This window comes from Patella vulgata, chromosome 5 (assembly GCF_932274485.2).
Source record: "Patella vulgata chromosome 5, xgPatVulg1.2, whole genome shotgun sequence".
Classification (NCBI taxonomy): domain Eukaryota; kingdom Metazoa; phylum Mollusca; class Gastropoda; family Patellidae; genus Patella; species Patella vulgata.
Genome location: NC_065883.2, coordinates 24498732 through 24514717, shown reverse-complemented (window position 1 = coordinate 24514717; position 15986 = coordinate 24498732). Strand labels below are relative to the sequence as shown.

Genomic DNA, 15986 nt, shown 5'->3' with positions numbered 1-15986 from the left:
TAAACGCCAATGTATAAACGGGACCTATATGTTTTTCGTTCCATCTGAACGACATGTTGTCTCTTGCCAGGCCATTCTAATCTTTAGCCACGTTAGATAAGCAGAGAGACAATGACTTGTCAAGATTGCCAACTCCATTCCAAGACTTCGTCCATAATCTATTTTTAAACGCGGTGCAGTAACGTGTATAAAACAGACTGTTGAAGTGCAGAAAATCAAAACGATAAAATCGGAAGGAAAACATTTTAATAGATAATGTACATCTGGTACGATTTTCAATCGTAGAAATTTTTTTAGTGTGGTAAGTCCACTTCCTGCTGTTTCTCGTGTTTTCAAATTCATCTGCTGGACAGTTTACTTGCGCACTGGTTAAAAGGTGTATTGGAACCTTGAAATAGACAAAAATAGTTCTAAAAGCACATGTTGACCCTTGTCGGTGCACGTGGGGTCTCTGCGGACCCTATGCACATATATTATAGAGTTTTGTACTAACTACTGGGCGCTGCTTTCTGAAACTTAGTGACTTTGTCTCCTATACATTTTTACAAATAACAAAGATTAAATGATGAATTCCAAATATTCAGTGTTCTTTGTATCAAGCGTGAATTGCCATTTAACCTCTTTATCAAATAGTACACAAACAGCATTTTTTTAAGAATTATTAATTCTTTTCCATATGTCACTAAAATGTTTTTGGGATGTCAAATATGAATGCAAATAGAAACCAAACCGCTACCCTTCAATTCAAATCTGTACGTAAAAACTTTGAATTATAACTGGGGTTCATATGGACCCCATGATAACTGCTATTTGATTTTCATAACATGCACCCACAACGGTTATAATATAATACGAATGTATGTAAAGTAATTTATATTTCTAATCAATTATGTTCGGTGAAATACGTGAACAGTTCAAATTGAACGGCAGTCGTTTACTCCTTCGCAGTCAATTCTACACGCTTCTTTCTTTAGTATTATTATTTTGTCATTTGTGAATCAGCCTTTACCAATAACTTCCACATTTTCTTGTAGGATATCTTTTGTCTTTGTTTTTTTGGTTTATTACAAAATGACACCGAACCCATAGAATAAACGAAAAGTGTACTGATTATAAAATGTTAATTGTGTCTTAAATATTGGATATTAGGGTCCTATATTTTCACTGCAAGATAACATCAATATGGATTGAAATTGACCAATATTGAAATTTAATTCATGATTTTAATTAAGAGTATTAGAGTTAGAGAATTAGCTCCTTTAATAATAACAATGAATTTATATAGCGCCTCTCGTCTAGAACTGTTCTACTCGATGGCGCTGAGCTGCACTGTCACGTTTGGTATTCACAATTAAATAAGTGAGTTTCAAGTATAATTTAAAAGAACCACAAGTTCCTCTCGGTCCACGGCAGAATTTGAACCTGATATCTCGATTAAGAGTCCACCCATCCCCTTCCCCAGCCGAACCCTACCGTTTTATTTATAAAGAATTAAACAGAAAGTCTAGGCAATACTTCGATCAGTTTGAAACTAACTTCTCTAACCCAACCCTGTCGCCTTATTTATAAAGAATTAAACATAAAGTCTAGTCTATAATACTTCGATCAGTTTGAGACTAACATGATATATTTATTCTATTGTTACGTGTACCATACAACTGAGGGAATTTTGTCTAGAAAGTGGCGTTTCGTCCTGCACTGTTAAAAAAATACGCTGTTTGCCGCATATTTTATTTTTCTTTCTGTATGCCCTTTTTAACTGTGTTAGGTTGTAATCCCAAATAAAAAACCGTTTTCTTCTACAAAATCAATTTTGCTGTAAAATAATAATAAAAAGGGACGACATGACTGTAAACAAACCCGGAATATTATTTATTTATCGGAAGCAGAATAAATACTTCTCCAATTCTCCAAGTACATTTGGTGTTTCGACTAATATCGTAGAGTGTAGCGGTGCGGAGCTAAATGTAAGTAGACGGCGTAACGTTCGTATGTCATGAATATCAAATATATCACACGTGTATACAGGTATAAAACATGTGTATAATACCTTACTGTGGTAGTGAAGCCAAAGTTTCAGCCGCACACCGTTTTATTTTTCGAATCTCATTCTCCCTGGGTCCAGTATTTGAGAAGGGGTTTGCTGGGTCCATAATATAGGTTGCGGTCATTGGAAACAAGTTCACCCTGAAATAGATCACAAACAATAGTCCGGTGGCTGAAGATATGGAGGGGTGTGGGGATCCAATGTTTACAATTGGTGAAAAATGTGATAATGTTGACATAAATGATGATCATGTTATATTCTATAAAACATAAATTTCTAGGACTGCCCATCTCTAAATAAGGGTATATGATGCCCTTTGACAAATGTTTTGATTTGTGGGAAGGTGGGGAGGGGGATTTGTAGTATTGGTATGTGGGTTGAGGTGGGGGGGGGGGGTAAATTGACGGGAAATGAGTTTATGTTGGTAATGATGATTTTTTAGAGCTTGGTAGAACATTAATTTTTAATGCCGCTGCTAAATATGTGTATAAGATTCCCATTGTGTGGGTCTGGCGTGTGGGGTTGGCGAGCGGGGGAGGGGCTTGTATTTTGGGGGACAGAACCACTTGGTTCAAAATTGACCCCAACAGTGGTTTCTCCTTAGCTTTTTCGTTCAGTGCCAATTTCGTCATTCAAAATATTAAATTATAATTGTTTCTTTTCATGAGCTCTGGACAGTCCTAGAAATTTATGTTTTATAGTATATAACATGATCATCATTTATGTCAACATTATCACATTTCCCCCCATTGTATAAATTAGACCCCCGCACCCCTCCCATATCTCGGAAACGCCCCCCCCCCCCAAAAAAAAACGCCTGATCACCACCCAGATTCGGAATCTAGGCAAAAAACTGGTCTAGAAAAACTTGTTCTTATAAATTCACAGCTCGGGTGGCGATTCTCACCCTTGAGACACCGGACTACAACATAAAGAAAGCATTGTATCTAAACCAAGGGTGTTCGATAACACATAATCAAATATATTACAACAGCAATACAGTAGTCAGAACTAAAGAGGTATAATTCTTGAGATTTTATGCGTTAAAAGTGCAAAGTTAATTAAATAAATATTGATTGTACAGTTATTCAATGGAAAATGCGTAAATGGTTCATTTTGCACTTTGAATAATAATAGATTGTTGGGTCACGGAATCATAGAAACTTATAAACTGCATGTGGTATTCATGCAGAAACATTCACAAACTGCAACGTTCATGCATGTGGTATTCATGCAGAAACATTCACAAACTGCAACGTTAACAAAATTAAAAGACGTCTTACAGTAGCCTCAGCTTCTTAATAAAGATGGCGACGAAAGCACGTTGTTTTAAATCTTACCATTCGGTTTCATTAGGGTCGTAATAGTTTGAAAAAGTCAGTCGTTTATTATCGAATTTACTCAACATCTCAAGTGCCAGTCGAAATCCATCAATCATCTTAAAATTCGTCTTTTTGTTCAGTTTTTCACAATATACATAAACACCGATTACCTCACAACAATAGGAGGACAGCTTCCATTCCTGGCATATCAAAATGGAGAAAACAAAACATGTTATTACGTACGGTATCCATTTATTAATCCTTATTGGCAAATCAGTAGTAAGTTTATTATATACCCCCACCCCACCCCTGTTTATATTGTCATGTGTTTGACAATATAAACAGGGGTGGGGGTATATAATAAACTTACTACTGATTTGCCAATACACTGTATATATTAATTTTATGAAATATTACAAAATACCAAAAGGCACAATCTACATGTCCTCCATTATCGGGTTTAACGTCCTACTGTTCTGCTCCTAACCTGGGCTAATGAAAACGGGCATACGCCATACAGTGTGCTATGAGGGAAATTTTGCCCAGGCAGCGGCGCTACGGCCTACTCTTATATCGAATTCCAACTGCCAAGGGATCTTATACGTGCACGCCAATGTGTACACGGGACCTCGGTTTTTCGTCCCATCCGAACGACTATACAGCTGTCCTTGTCAGGCCCTCCACCCTGCATCACTGACAAGGGGAAACCACGCCGGAAAATCTGAATGAACTTTCTCGGCCAATGCAGGGATCGAGCAACCGACCTCCAGGCTAGCAGAAAATTTATCAGAAAATTCTTAATGTTGGAAAATTTTCTTATTATTGCGTCTATTAGCACATATTTAACTTAACAATTGTATCGATATTTTCCTATGACGTACTACGTCAACCCAGCCCTAACATAGTGTTGTATCTATTGTATTTCAGGCCGAAATTGAGGGGTTGAAAATTGTATCTGAGCAAAAACGTTTCTAGTCCCTACAAATTTTGCTGTTTCTACAAGGTTTGCGATACATTGGCAGTATATCTTCAAATGGGACATTTCCGTTGGATTAGATCAGTGATTCTCAACCAGTGTTTCGCGGCACACCTGTGTGCAGCGAGATCTTCCTGAGTGTGCTGCGTAATTTTGAACGGCACATTAAGTCTCCTGACTTACCATGTTTTTATTTTGTAAAATTCAAATATTTTTCATATATATTTAGCCATGTGTGTCACTATTTTTTCATGTGTTTCAGGGTGTGCCGTTGGCAAAAAAAGGTTGAAAAACACTGGATTAGACGGACTGCCCAAGTAAAACCCATTCCGGTCTGACCTACGCATTGGTAACCAAAGTGATAACATAAACATATAGAAAAATACTTAACGGATCTGCTGTTTTTCATTTTCCAGTATTTCAGGAGACGGATAAGATCCTTGACTTTAGAGTTTTCAGATCTAAAAATCGCTTTTTGCTTTTCACAGAAACTGACAGAATAGTTCGATCTGACATTCTCGGGCTTAGACTTCATTTCTTCATAAACTTGTCGAATTGGTCGTTCTAAAATACATATTTTAAAGGCGTTACAGAAGCTAAAAATCGCTTTTTGCTTTTTACAGAAACTAACAGAAAGGTTTGATCTGGCGTTATCGGTCATAAACTTCTTTTCTTCATAAACTTGGTCGTTTAAAAATAATATTTTTAAAGAGTTACAGGAACCAATCGTAATATTGGCCTAGGTGACATTATTCACTTTTACTCCTTATTCTGACCACGTTAAAAAGAATTATGTGTATTAATGCGTATGAACACCTGGGAGTCAGTACCATGTAATGACCAATGCAATAATTTGGTGCGTATTCTCGTTATGGTAAAAAGTTTGAGTAAAATACATACCCCCACCACTTTTGCTCCTGAAGACGTCAATAGCCGGAAGTATATCCATCTCCAGTTTTACAGTCTTTCCTCTGTATCTTACCTCACAGTTGTAAGTTAGATTATACTGGGTTCTGCGCTTTATTGTCATTCTCGTAATCTGATCCGCTGGCTGTTGTAACCATTTCTCGATATCGGCCAATATTCTTTGTCTTCTCGTCAGGAACTCCTCCATGCTGTCGTAACCATTCAAAAACAGTACCAGATCTGCATCGCAACTTTGTTGAACGGCGGTGCCTTTACCAAGAGAACCAGTCTAATAAAATGTATAAAGCAAAATAAATGATACCCGTAACTGTGTGGGTACATTATTTTCAGGTCCCTGACTGCTACTAGTATACTATTCAAAAAAAGTAGGGGATATTTGATTTTGGGGGCATAATACTAAAATATGCAAATGACTACGAAAAAAGTCACTATAGAACCTAACAGAAGAAACATTTCCAGTTACATGTGACGCCCAAACGCACCAATAGCTACCGCATGGAATGCAGGTGATGCTTGGGATCATCATGGGGGTCCAACCCAAGATTTGCACGACTCTGACTTTGAATGTTACAGTCATTGTGGCATTGAATTCCAGGGTGGAAACATCAGTTTAATTGTTTTAGTGACCAGAAAACAAATTTTGATATGCGTCGGCTTACCCAAAATGAAAGGTTACGTGCCCTTGGCATGCTACAGATCGGCACAACACAGGCGGTTGTGGCGCGGACGATGAATGTTTCTCAGTCTGTCATAAGCAGGCTATGGCAATGTACACGTATTATGTGGACGAAACACTAAGCAACATTACTAGTCTATCATAAAGTTTTTCTTTTTGTATTTAGTTGTCCAAATGTGATGCTATTGAAACCAATTAAAACAAAAACTTGTATTATTGGCGATATCACCTGGTGGAACCGGGTGTTAAATAGACCTGTTTCGCATACACAGAACCATTCAGAGTCTGCTTCCTAAGATATGTCATATAGAGACATGGATTGTTAAGGATTTTACATAAAACATTTGCAAATCACCCACACAGAGATATATCAACTTCATACCTGCCCTGAATAGCCGCAATATCCAGAAATTGGAATACTATGGTGTAATGCGGTTTACTCCGTTTTACATCTGTCAAACACACAAAGATCAAATAAACCTTTTCAATTTCATTACTTCCCAAAATTCTCGAAGTATTCTTAGTGTTTAGGACTTAAAATATCGGTCAACTAACTTAGTGTCTGTTCTCGGGCGTAGCTAACTGTAGACAGACAGTCTAAGTTTAGTATGGGCAGGACAGTTATAAGCATCTATAGAAGACTTGATATTAATGATGGAAAATACGGGTAAGAGTACAGTCCTCTACTATTATGTACATGTATTAGATACTTTTGATTCACGCAGATTCCCCGACTCCTCCCTAACGCTGCTGCCAAAATAATAAAATTACCTGTACTATCTTTTGTACACTGTTTCCTGGCAGTAGGTGTAGTCTTCTGACAATTATATCAACAGCCCCGTGCAAATCAGCTAAAAATCCACTAGGGGGTCTAACAACATCATCAATAAACTTCTCCAAACTTCCTCCATTATATCCGGGTAAACTCATTTTTAAATCTAACAAAACAGCAAAGCAAAATACATATAGGCATAACCACTTTGCCTCCATCATGATGTCTTTCACATCATTCTGATTCTGATATCTATTTTACAATCGAAACAGGCCTTCATATATTAGAAATACAGGTTCCAAATGTAGGACAAGGGATCACCATAATATTAGTCTTGGCTGTATACTTCCAAATTGTCTTTTTGAAAAGCCCAGTCGATTACATGTGGGAAATTGCTTTCACAAGATTTTTCAGATTATCAAGGGTTATAAATTTGAAAGTAACTATTGTTAGACATAATGAGCACTGTGCGTGCATTTTATGTCAGTCGCGTGATCACTTCAGACATAAGAGAGTCTACCAGATTTTCTGATGTTATCAAGAGCTAAAAAGATAATTAACTTAAATCATTGAGAACCAATAATCCTCAGACTAAGGACCGATCTCTAACTTCTGCAAAATATACGCTACGCCAATAGGCTAATCAAAACAAGGTATCCAGAAATGCAACATAACCTTGTCTTATGTGACGTTGTAAAATGACAACTTATGTTTGTGTTATAGAAGGGCGGCTGAAGCCGCATATTTTAGCTTTCAGAAGCACAATGTCCATATTTTAGGTTAAAATTGCAACATTTACAATCAACAATTTAGAATCTGAATAGAATTCGCCATCAATATGTCGTTAGTATTCCATGAAGAACAGAAATGAAAGAACATTCAAAGAACATTTCGATTTATCGTAAGTGCATGTTATTGCATATAACCAAGTGTTATTTGAACTTTAAATAATCGAATTGTATGACTTCCACCTATTTCGACATGGTCGTTGACCAAATGTCAAATAGTGTATATTCGTGTAAACGACCTGTCTTACACAGATAAAACCGACGGATGCATTGAACATAACAGCTCACGGGATATAAATGCCGTATTGGTAAGTGTTACCGGGGAAGAGTTTGGCAGGTTTCGTTTTTCTTCGGCCAACTAGTATCATTATGTATAGCAATCGGAGAGATTTTGATTTGATAGTGTTTACTGAGCCTCCAGACTAGTATATCATATGCCATCCGCCTGATAAAAGTTATATCTGGGCGTAGTTAAATGTATAGCTTGTAATAGTTCTAAGTGTTGGGGGGGTGGTGGTGGCTGAATGGTTAGCACGTGCGTGCTGTATCATTTAGTCTGTCATTGAGTTAGGGTTGCAAAATTCCCGGGAATTTTGAAACAGGTTAAATTTCCCGGGAATTTGGAGAATTTTCCGGGAATTTTGGGAATTTTCAATTTGGTGTCATAAACTGAAACCTGTGTCGCTATTAATGAGTTGCAAGTGACAGTAATATTTTAATAACTAAAAGATACAAAACATATTATCTGATATGTCATATATACTAAAATCTAATGACTAATAATGAGATAGTTCTGTTAAATTGTTCATACACAGGTTACACATTCTATAATTAATGCTCAAAGTTAGGTAACTCTGCCATTTCATTATTATCTTCGAAATCATTATCTACATCATCATCGGTGGATAAAAGGGAGATTTCAGGTTCAGATGAATCCTCATGAATATCTGAAATTTCTGTGCTGGAAGAATCGTTGTCAGCTTCGAAGAGTTTCAAATTAGATCTTATACAGACCAACTTTTCAAGACTTTTATTTGTTAATCTGTTTCTAACTTTTGTATGAGTTGTACCAAATACGTTCTGATGCTGCTGATGAAGGTGGTATTGCAAGAATTAATGAAGCTATACTCGAAACAGCTTCTGATGCACACAGTCCCTTCCTTCCAACAAGTTGATGCAGATATATATTTTGATGATGCCCAAATACTTCCTCCTTTCCACAATCCATCTTTTAACCGATATTTAGCCAAACTAGCCATTACTTTGCCTTCATTAAGTTTGTAGTGTGATGCAAGGGAACTAATGAATCCATATGCTTCATCAATTTCCATATCACCAAGAGGTAAAGCATTTCGGTAACAGTCGGGATCTAGCATATAGGCAGCGGCATAAATAGGCTTAAGGCAAAATTGCTTTCTTTTCAATACTGATAGATTCCATTATGGCTAATTCTTGCAGGGATTATTTTCCATCTAAAAGATTTTTTATACATTATGACTAGTTTTAATAGTTTATATAGATGAAAGTAAAAGAGAAAAAGGAAATTCCAGTAAATAATTATAATTTTAGTATTTTTCAGTTCTAAAAATAGATTTGAAAATTCCCGAAAATTCCCACACTGAAAATTCCCGGAAAGTTTCCCACCCTTTGCAACCCTACATTGAGTCAACTGGCGTGGTTTCGAATCCCCGGTTGTACGTGACAAGGAGTAGGGTCGCCTGTCCAACTTCGTGGGTTTTCTCCGGGCCCTCCAGGTTCCTCCCACTGCTAAAGACCCCTACGCGCAAGCGAATTATGGAAATAAAATTGAACCATATGTTAGTCCCGAAATGACCTGGTTTGTGTTGAGTGGACGTTAAACCCCATTTCTCTCTCTCTCTCTAAGTGTTCGGTTGATTTAGGTTAAATAATACAGACTATCTGTTAAATAGGCCGGTGTATTAATTTATAGTCCAGCAATCATATCAATTTACATACAGAGATAAATATGTGTCAATTTATTTATCAATTCTGTATAAACTTGCAATATCCCTAGTATTATTTGTCAACCATTTGGGGTTTTCGAAATATTGCACTTTCCCAAACTTTTCTTCGCTGCCGAGACAGTTAGATTTGAACCGTTGGTGGAGCTGGGGTGGAGCTGGGGTATAGCCTACCTATGCAACCTCCCCGCAAAAAAAATCGATATTCCTAAAATTTCCTACCTTGTACAGCTGATAAACTTTCTCCTAAACCTTGATTCCCGTATTGCCTATTAATCAAACGAAATTATTTAAGTGTCGATTGCGAAATAGTGGTGTCCATATAATTTGCAGTTTTATTTTCACTTCTTATAGGTGACGTACTAAAGGTGATAAATTTATCTATTTTATCTACTTTGAGTCATCCTTTAAATATAGGCTACCTCGAATTTTATGTAAGATAACTTTCACTTTCGTTTCATAGCCATGAAAATCTTAGGAGTAGGAAAGTGGGATGTGGTGTGGTTCCCCACACCTCAATAATTTCCCACAAGGCAGTAAGAATGTCACAGACCATCTTAAAGTAGCAATATTGTTATCAATACATACAACTAAAATCCATCCTACGATATCCGAAAAAAAAACGTCTGTTTACATTTAACGACAATATGGGTGGGTAAAAAATGGAAGTTATTTGAAAGTCTTTTATACTAAGCTTAAACTGTCAGACTTTCCAAATTAATATGCATATTTTGAAATGGGTAAGCTTATTGCAACTTTAATGAAAGATGTTACACTACAAATTGCACTTTTTTAGTCCACTCTGCAATGAGCCCTTTCTCCTAGTCCTACAAACCATAGAAAAAACATCAAACGAAAATTTTAACTTCCTATACAAGACTTTACCCCCCCCCCCCAAAAAAAAAAACCCCAACAAAAAACAAAACAAAAAAGAAAAATAATTATAAGTATAATCAACCCTACCTGGTGAAGCTAATCTACTTTACCATACAGAGTAACCAAACGAAGAACTGATGCTACGTCTCTTCTATATCTTATTGTGCAACGAATGGTCTTTATATAGTGTAACTCACAACAGGTGTAAAAACCCATACGTCATTCCATAGAATTCCCACAACTACTTTCACTTTGTTGTCCAACAGAGCTGAGGCTGATATTTCTATTTATAATTTTGAAACTGCATTGGATTTTATTTTCGTCAGAGTCCACTTGACACGGGCTATGTCATTTCGGGACTAACACATGGTAAACATTTTTCATTTCAATAATTCGCTTGTGTGCAGTGGGGGGACATTTACCGCGAGGACCAGTAGAAACCCCACAATTTTGAACAGGCGACCCTACTCCTTGTTACGTTCAAGCTGGGAATCGAAACCACATCACTTGACTCAATGGCAGAGGATCATGAAGTATTTGATACAATTCGTTGATCGAATTAGATCATTGCGAAGACTTTATGGTGGTTGACGACAAAGAAGTGTCAGACATTTTGAAATATACTTTCTAGAAGCAAAGGTATCCATCCATAGCTGGAGTAATTATTTCACAAATCTAACCAAAATTTCCGGAGCTAACCCCAAGTCAGACCACGCCCAATATCTCCTCACAGGGCTAATAATATAGTCATCAGTTACACTGCTGAAACTTAACAAAAACAAAGATCCATACTTGGAAAATGTAATTTTCAAAAATCTAACCAAAAATTGGGGGCTTCCCCAAGTCAAATCGCTCTAAAGTCTGTCCGACCACGCCCTAAAAATGGGGCTTTTTGTGACGTCATCAGTTACATGGCTGAAACTTAACATAAATATTGATACGTGCATGGACAATATAATTTTCGAAAATCTAGCCATACATGTTATGGCTTTCCTTAACCGTTCCTAAAGGAATTAACTAAACTTAAGCTGTCTGTTGTCTACAATAATTAGATCCGCTTGAGAACAGAGCAGAGATCTATTCTCGATGTAGAGTAGATGTTCTCTGTGTGTAAAATGGGGCTGAGGCTGACAATACTTTAATGTTGAGGCTGCATTGGATTTTATTTTCGTCATATTTTTAAACATTAAAATATTTGAAAACTTTGGGTGTCCACTTCGCTTGTGCACAATGGGAGGACCAGGAGGAAACCTACAAGGTTGGACAGACGACTCTACTCCTTGTCACGTACAAGCTGGGAATTGAAACCACACCAACTGACTTAATAAGAGGATTACAAAGAAATGTTAAATATCGAATTGATTTTTAAGATTTTATTACTTACTTTTAAATAATTTAGCTCCTGTTTACCTATATGATCTATTAGAACTTAATACACCTGGTCGAACATTACGTACATCAGACAAACTACCTTTAAAGCCCAAATCCGTTCAACTAGTCTCTTATGATCAGCACTCTTTTAGTTTTCAAACCCCAGGAATAATCTACCTTTTAGTTTAACATGCTGTACCTCTCTATTATTTTTTGAAACACATTTATTTAAACAGGCTTTCAATTGACTCTGCATATATACTCTTAGCATGTCCATAATTTTGGTGTGTTTTTCTATGATTATATTGTCACTTTGCAAAGTGCCCCTGAACATGTGATATAAACGGGCGCACTATAAATATGCTGCAATAATAATAAATAATAATTATTTGATGCAATACAGTGTAGATCTAATTAGATCATTCAAAATATCCTTGTAACAAAGCACAGGACGTTCAAATCAGAAAAAGAAGTGAGATTATATTATAGTGTTTCTATTTTCAATTATGACATCGGGCATCGGGTTGATTTCTAGCAACTAAGACAGATTTGTGACACATCGGTCAACTTTCGAGCAGTCAACAGATACATGTAGATAACTACTTACTCGAACCAGACAATACATTTTAAGCAAGACATAGACAGATTTGATGGTATATATATACAATATAAAATTTGTCGTATTTTATGCACTCCGACTCCGTCAACCATGGAGCTTTATAAAACTAGCTGTCTGATTAATGAAAAGAAATGGGATTTAACGTCCTACTGTTCTGCATCAACTGGGCTAATGAAGATGAGCGTACACGCCAATGCATAAACGGCACCTTGGTTGTTCGTCCCATCTCAATGACTATACGTTGTCCTTTGCGAGGGCGAGGCCCTCCGTCCCATTGACAAGGGGGGCGGGGTGAAAACCATGCCGGAAAATCCTGATGAACTTTCTCAGCCAACACTGATATCCAGATTAGCGAGCTAATGTCTTACTCACTGAACCATCGCGACTCCACTAGTGCCGGGGTGAAATGTACATTTTGGGTTGGGACTCGAGTATTCAACCCCCTCCACTCTCGGCCCTTCCTATGCCCCAGTACTTCAGACTCCTTAATAAATGCGCTGTCAATATTTATTAAATGAGGAGAATGAATAAATTTATCAATGATAACGCTATTATATGATGCCATTTCACGGACAGTCTTGTGTGCAAAAATCGAGTTTTCACTGGTAAAAGAAAGCCATCAAAAATGAAATGAAATAAATGGGTGCAAAAGTTGCCGAGAAAATATATTGCGATAGGAAAAAATAATCATTATAATTGAGCTTTCATTTCACGATCCTTTCAATGGAAAAGTTAATTATTTTAGAATTTCTTTTGAAAAAGGCAAGTTTTGGCATATTATTTTAGATTTGATATAGAAAAAAGCTATGCAATTCAATATGTTAAACTAAACAAGATAACAATGGCCCAAAAACAATGTCCTTTGCGGGACTAACTTTTACTACATTAAGAAATATGGAAAACAGTACACTGATAAGTGCATAGAGTAAAGTACCTTTTGATAACTATTGCATAATATACATTACATTTACACCCACAGAAATAATAAGAAACGTTTATAGCAACACTACACACATTTGCAAATCCATAAATACACGACTGGGCCCACCTGTCCACCTGTCCGTGGCAGGTGGGCCTAAGCTCATTAAAAAAGTGGGCCTAAGCCTATAAAGAAAAAATAAAAAAGAGAAAGAAAAAAAAAGACCTGAAGATTACTTTGGCTATCCTTGAAGCTAAAGAAATAATTTGTTACTTCTTAGAGAACAATTAATTATCAGTTATCATCACAGAAGTAAACAAATATCATCATAAGCTCGTGGGATTCAGGAGCTTATGATGATATTCGTATACTTCTGTGAGTGCGAAGATTCTCGCTATAGTCTGTGATGTGCGTCAACATAACTGTCAAACACGTGTATTGTATGTATATTATAATTTGCATTATTTTCATCACGGAGGATAAAAGGTTGCTTTTTTTTGACACTCAAATTCTCAAATTCATCTAATGATAGTGCTCTTAGGTCATTCTGTTATCTAATTGTATCAGGAAATCAAAAATTTGCCTTCTTCTGCTTTGGTCTGAAATGCTTGGAAAATGGATTTGCGGTTGTCAATTTTCAAAATTTTCCTAGGGGGAGACCCCTCCCCACCCCCGGACGTTCGCGCGCCTTCGGCGCGTACTTGTGTGGGCCTTGGTTAATGACCTGACACTGCGACTACATTATAACTAAATCATATATAATCAAAACAAAAAAAAACCATCCAAAATATAATCTTTGAAAGGCATTTAGCATTGTACCAAATATACAAAACACAATTCTATGGATAACAATCACTATAATTTGTAATCTTGTATACCTGATAGTGACTAGTTATATTTTGTGGAAACGTCGTGATGGCTATCCAAAATGTGTTGTTACAAAAAAAAGATTTGTAGAGATTTGTTTTATTTCATTATATTCGACTTTTGAAATCAAACTCACTATAGAACTAACGGTAACCAATATGTTGGCTTTTCTCTCCTAGAAGAACACATCATGCCACGTTATTTAATTGGGAAATTAACATATCTCTTTCGTGGTACTGTTGTTTTAGTCTCCCAAAGTTTTCAACATAATTTTCTATTATTTTTTGTTGTCAGTACTTTAAGAATATTTAACTGATTTAAGTCTAGATGTTTTGACTCCTAAGAAATAATTAATTCAACTGTGGAACTATCTTCAAAAAACAACTGTCGGTTACGGGGTTTCACAAATAATTTCTCAGGTGATCTTTGTTACAAGAACCCTTTCCATCGATTTAGTTTTTATTCATCGGGCGTTTTCACGAATTTTCAATAGGTTTCTGTGTTTCTAGAAGAAGTTCATGTAACTGTCCAATCTGATCATCACCCAAGCAGTCTAACAATTCTGGCGATAAATTAGCACCAATATTACTTTGATCCGGCTTCTTCTTACCAATCTGTTGGGCAAGTGTTACATAATATTTCTGAAAAATATAAAATAAAGTATGACTGTGTCTTGAGTCCATGGTTTCCCCAGAGTGTCTGGCAAGGAAAAGTTCCTAGTCGTTCGGGTGGTACGAAAAACGAGGTTGGAGTGCACGTAAAAGAACCATTGACAGTTGGAATTCAATTATTGTTCGGGAAAACTTTTCCCCAAGAGCACATGGTATGGGGGTGTAACGGTCTTCATTAGCCCAGTTGGAACAGAAAAGTAGAGCATTAACCCCATTTCATTTAGTCCATTGTGTCCTCAGGCACTTTTGGTGGGTTATATCAAATTGTGCCTTTACATACTCTTTGCCAGGAGGGCACAGACGCACAGTCTACTTTTATTTCCTTTTTATGTGCGTGTGTATAACACAAGAACTGGTTTTAAAATGGAAATAGAACTCACCGACCATTCTGTCATAAATACAGACGCTTCATTAGTTGAAACTGTTTTATGTTGTCTAAATTCTTCCTTCACGTATTGGTCACCTAAAGCTTGCATCTGTAACGGCAAACCACGGTGTAACTTTAATATAGCTTTATATAAGGCTCGAACTCGCGATATATGCGATATTGCAGGACTGGACATCTTAATATTGTTACAACTTTCTGGATTGATAATTGTAAATAATTTTACTGAAAAAAAAACGAAAGACAACGAATTAATTTGACAATAGTGTGGTTTTTGCAACTATTTATATCATTTTAGTACCGAATCGGTATAGGCAATTAATAGTCAGGGGCGAATGTGTATTAAAAAGAGTTAATTCCCTTACAATAGAATGTAAGATTAACGTAAAACTATCCTCTCCATATTAAGTTTCGTTTATATTCCTAGACATTATCTTACATGTATCCATAGAGTAGATAATTTCGTGACAGTATTTAAAAATTTAATTTACCATATTCGTAGGCAACTATATCTGGAATATATCAGTGGAATCCTTGCTAAATTCTAGTTCATTCGGTTACACAACAGCTAGTAAAGGGGAGACAACTCTATGTTTTACGGGAGGTTTCGTGCCTTAATGGGAACAAATACGAAGTCACCTTTCCAGTGAAAATTGACGAAAACAATATTTGAGTCAATCTAGTTTTCTCTTTTATAAAAGCTAGATGACGATACCATTTAGTTGTTCATAATTATAATTTACAATTTGCACGATTTTGCCTTTCGTAATTCGTTGTAATGTTGTAAG

At 36.4% G+C, this 15986-nt stretch overlaps 2 protein-coding genes across 4 annotated transcripts; both read right to left on the bottom strand.

Annotated features, from left to right (window-relative positions):
- Window positions 1-229: 229 nt before the first annotated feature.
- LOC130010352 (2'-5'-oligoadenylate synthase 1-like) lies at window positions 230-10569 on the bottom strand. Of its 3 annotated transcripts, none has more exons than XM_050549352.2 (8): window positions 10454-10569; window positions 9713-9759; window positions 6720-6886; window positions 5246-5540; window positions 4737-4909; window positions 3388-3569; window positions 2056-2187; window positions 230-388 (listed from the first exon to the last, which is right to left on the bottom strand). In XM_050549352.2, exons 3-8 carry the CDS (start codon window positions 6876-6878, stop codon window positions 370-372), a joined length of 960 nt encoding a protein of 319 aa, XP_050405309.1. In that variant the 5' UTR covers window positions 6879-6886; window positions 9713-9759; window positions 10454-10569; the 3' UTR covers window positions 230-369. The 3 variants fall into 3 exon arrangements, with proteins under 3 accessions (XP_050405309.1, XP_050405319.1, XP_050405310.1); XM_050549362.2 differs by having other exon boundaries at window positions 2051-2187; window positions 10454-10562; XM_050549353.2 differs by lacking the exon at window positions 9713-9759 and having other exon boundaries at window positions 10454-10565.
- A 1155-nt stretch (window positions 10570-11724) lies between these two features.
- Window positions 11725-15806, bottom strand: LOC130013042 (succinate dehydrogenase assembly factor 3, mitochondrial-like). The gene is made up of 3 exons (XM_056101432.1): window positions 15690-15806; window positions 15194-15423; window positions 11725-14783 (listed from the first exon to the last, which is right to left on the bottom strand). Exons 2-3 carry the CDS (start codon window positions 15374-15376, stop codon window positions 14619-14621), a joined length of 348 nt encoding a protein of 115 aa, XP_055957407.1. The 5' UTR covers window positions 15377-15423; window positions 15690-15806; the 3' UTR covers window positions 11725-14618.
- Window positions 15807-15986: the final 180 nt, after the last annotated feature.